Source organism: Plectrocnemia conspersa, unplaced genomic scaffold, assembly GCF_051122295.1.
Source record: "Plectrocnemia conspersa isolate PC_06_02 unplaced genomic scaffold, ASM5112229v1 ptg000010l, whole genome shotgun sequence".
NCBI classification, from domain to species: Eukaryota; Metazoa; Arthropoda; class Insecta; order Trichoptera; family Polycentropodidae; genus Plectrocnemia; species Plectrocnemia conspersa.
In genome coordinates, this window is record NW_028277174.1 from 31,478,541 (window position 1) to 31,481,437 (window position 2,897).

Consider the following 2,897-nt stretch of genomic DNA (forward strand, 5'->3'; position numbering starts at 1 on the left):
TATATTAAAACTGCTTGTTTAATCTCATAGTGCTATCCCGTACGTCCATATCGGTTTAGCTTGTATACTAGCAGTTTACTCTCAACTGACAACTAAGGCCGGTTTCACACGTGCTGGATGGATTTGCCCGGCGCCGTGTAGTGGGGATGTTGTTGTATGGGCAGCGTCGGGCCGGCGCTGGATGGATTCGTCCGGCACGTCTGAAATGGTAGGTACTAGCCCATACAACACCATCCCCGCTACACGGCACCAGCCCGATGCCGGGTGAATCCATCCGGCACGTGTGAAACCGGCCTAAGAGCTTCTCCCTAGTAACCGATAGTATTTTCTTATTGCAAATCCTAATTGCTTGCGTTTGATTCATATGTGTGTATTCTGTCCATATGCATCCCATGATATTTGACTTTCTGCTTGTGGTAATATAATATTATTTAACTGTAATGGTGGACGTATGTCCTTTTTCATGGTAAATGCCATATGGACAGATTTTTGCTCGTTTGGCTTGATTTTCCAGAATTGAAGCTATTTTTGAATTTTATTCAGATGTTTATGTATAAGGCCGGTTTCACACGTGCCGGATTTAAATTGATTTTAGATTTATATTTGTTATAATTGATATTTCTATATAATTTTACACATGAAAGGATATATTTATTTAATGTTAAATATTTTTTAATACACATATTCTTTTAAACTTTTTGAAGCTACACACGTCCGTTGATGTCAACATAAGATATTCCACCAGTGCTTAAGACGTCTACTGACGTCAACCGTTTTATAAGACTTAGAGAGGTCATATTTAAGAATTAATTGAAGAAAACATATTGCCATCCCTGGAGAAATGTCAAAACATATTAAATATAAGATTTAGGTTTTATATATTGCCATAATAATTAGCAATAAATCAGATGTAAAATCACCACATAGACTAAACATGCATATAATGGAAGTCGATGGAAAGCTTAGAAGCATTACCTGTGTATAAAATATTTAAAGCAAGTAAAATATTTTTTCCATATAATTGTACATTATTTTATTTAAAAATAATTACAATTAAAATGCGATTTAATCATTTTTTACAATAAATAGTGAGATATGAAAACTATAACATAGACTAGACAATGCCGTAAAAAATGAGCGATGTAAATTTTAGAAGCATTTCCTGTTTACAATGGACGGGCCGGATTCGTCGTACTCTTGCTTGGAGATCCACATATGTTGGAAGGTGGACAAAGAAGCCAGGATTGATCCTCCGATCCAGACGGAGTATTTCCTCTCTGGTGGGGCGACAATTTTGATTTTCATGACTTGCGGAGCGAGGGCGGAAATTTCCTTCTGCATCCTATCGGCGATTCCTGGATACATTGTGGAGCCTCCTGAGAGGGCGATGTTGGCGTACAAGTCTTTCCTGATGTCCACATCGCATTTCATGATGGATTGATAAGTGGTTTCGTGGATTCCGGGGAATTCGAGACCCAAGAATGACGGTTGGAAAAGAGCTTCTGGGCAACGGAACCTTTCGTTTCCGATGGTGATGACTTGACCGTCGGGAAGCTCGTAGCTCTTCTCCAAAGAAGAGCTAGCGGCTGCTGTGGCCATTTCTTGCTCAAAGTCCAATGCGACGTAGCAGAGTTTTTCTTTGATGTCGCGAACGATTTCTCTCTCGGAGGTTGTGGTGAAGTTGTAACCCCTCTCAGTGAGGATCCTCGTAAGATAGTCGGTCAAGTCGCGACCGGCCAAATCCAACCTGTGGATGGCATGAGGAATGGCATATCCCTCGTAGATTGGTACTATGTGCGATACACCATCCCCAGAATCCAACATGATAGCAACGCTTCTTCCCGTAGCGTACACGGAGAGTACTGCTTGGATTGATACATACATAGCCGGAATGTTGAACACCTCAAACATGATTTGAGTCATTTTTTCTCTGTAAAATAAGGTAATATTAATATGGATTAACTTATATTAAATCTGTTTTAGATATACCTGTTGGCTTTAGGATTGAGGGGAGCTTCTGTCAAGAGGACTGGGTGCTCTTCTGGTGCTACTCTCAATTCGTTATAGAAAGTGTGATGCCAGATCTTTTCCATATCGTCCCAGTTATGAATGATACCATGCTCGATGGGGTATTTCAAGGTGAGCATACCCCTTTTGCGCTGGGCCTCGTCTCCTACGTAGGCGTCGTTCTGTCTCTTGCCAACCATCACACCCTGATGTCTTGATCTTCCGACAATCGAAGAGAACACTGCGCTGGGAGTTTCATCTCCGGCGAAACCAGCCTTGCACATTCCAGATCCAATGTCGATGACCAAAGCGGCAACTTCTTTATCCCACATTTTGATTTAATTCTGGGAAAATAATATAAACAACCAGCTTACTTGGCCGGTCGCGTATTCTTCAACTGAGCTAAACTGCTTGTACTTTTATCTCAAGTGTCTTTATATACAAATTCTACCGTTCGATCGGCTCTTATCAACATTATCTAATTATGTGCTTATTATAATTATTTAATTGATAAAGTGCCCAATTGTTCATTGATTTGCAACAAATTAATCTTAGAAAAACAAATAAAAAACTAATTGAATAAATTATTTGTTTTTTCGAATAAATATACACAAATTTATCAGTTTTCTAAAATTTTTTCTAAAGTTTTAATTTCATTATCATTATTTGATAATGTTCGGACAATATTATTAGATAGTAATAAATATAATAAAATTCTATATGTTTTGAGGGGTTGTTATTCTTGAAACTCGCGCATTAATTCATGTAACCAAGGATGATGATAAGGGTGAATTATTGGGACCTCACAAAAGTCCTCGTTACGTCTAAAAATAGAGTTTCATGTAAATAATACGCAATTATTCTCTTGACACCGTCAGACACGGTCAACT

General features: G+C 38.7%; 1 protein-coding gene across 1 annotated transcript; it reads right to left on the reverse strand.

The window, feature by feature from the left end:
• Nucleotides 1-810: 810 nt before the first annotated feature.
• On the reverse strand, nucleotides 811-2,404 carry LOC148231393 (actin, cytoplasmic A3a-like). Its single transcript, XM_088193926.1, has 2 exons — nucleotides 1,990-2,404; nucleotides 811-1,930 (listed from the first exon to the last, which is right to left on the reverse strand). Exons 1-2 carry the CDS (start codon nucleotides 2,337-2,339, stop codon nucleotides 1,150-1,152), a joined length of 1,131 nt encoding a protein of 376 aa, XP_088050052.1. The 5' UTR covers nucleotides 2,340-2,404; the 3' UTR covers nucleotides 811-1,149.
• Between the last annotated feature and the right edge of the window lie 493 nt (nucleotides 2,405-2,897).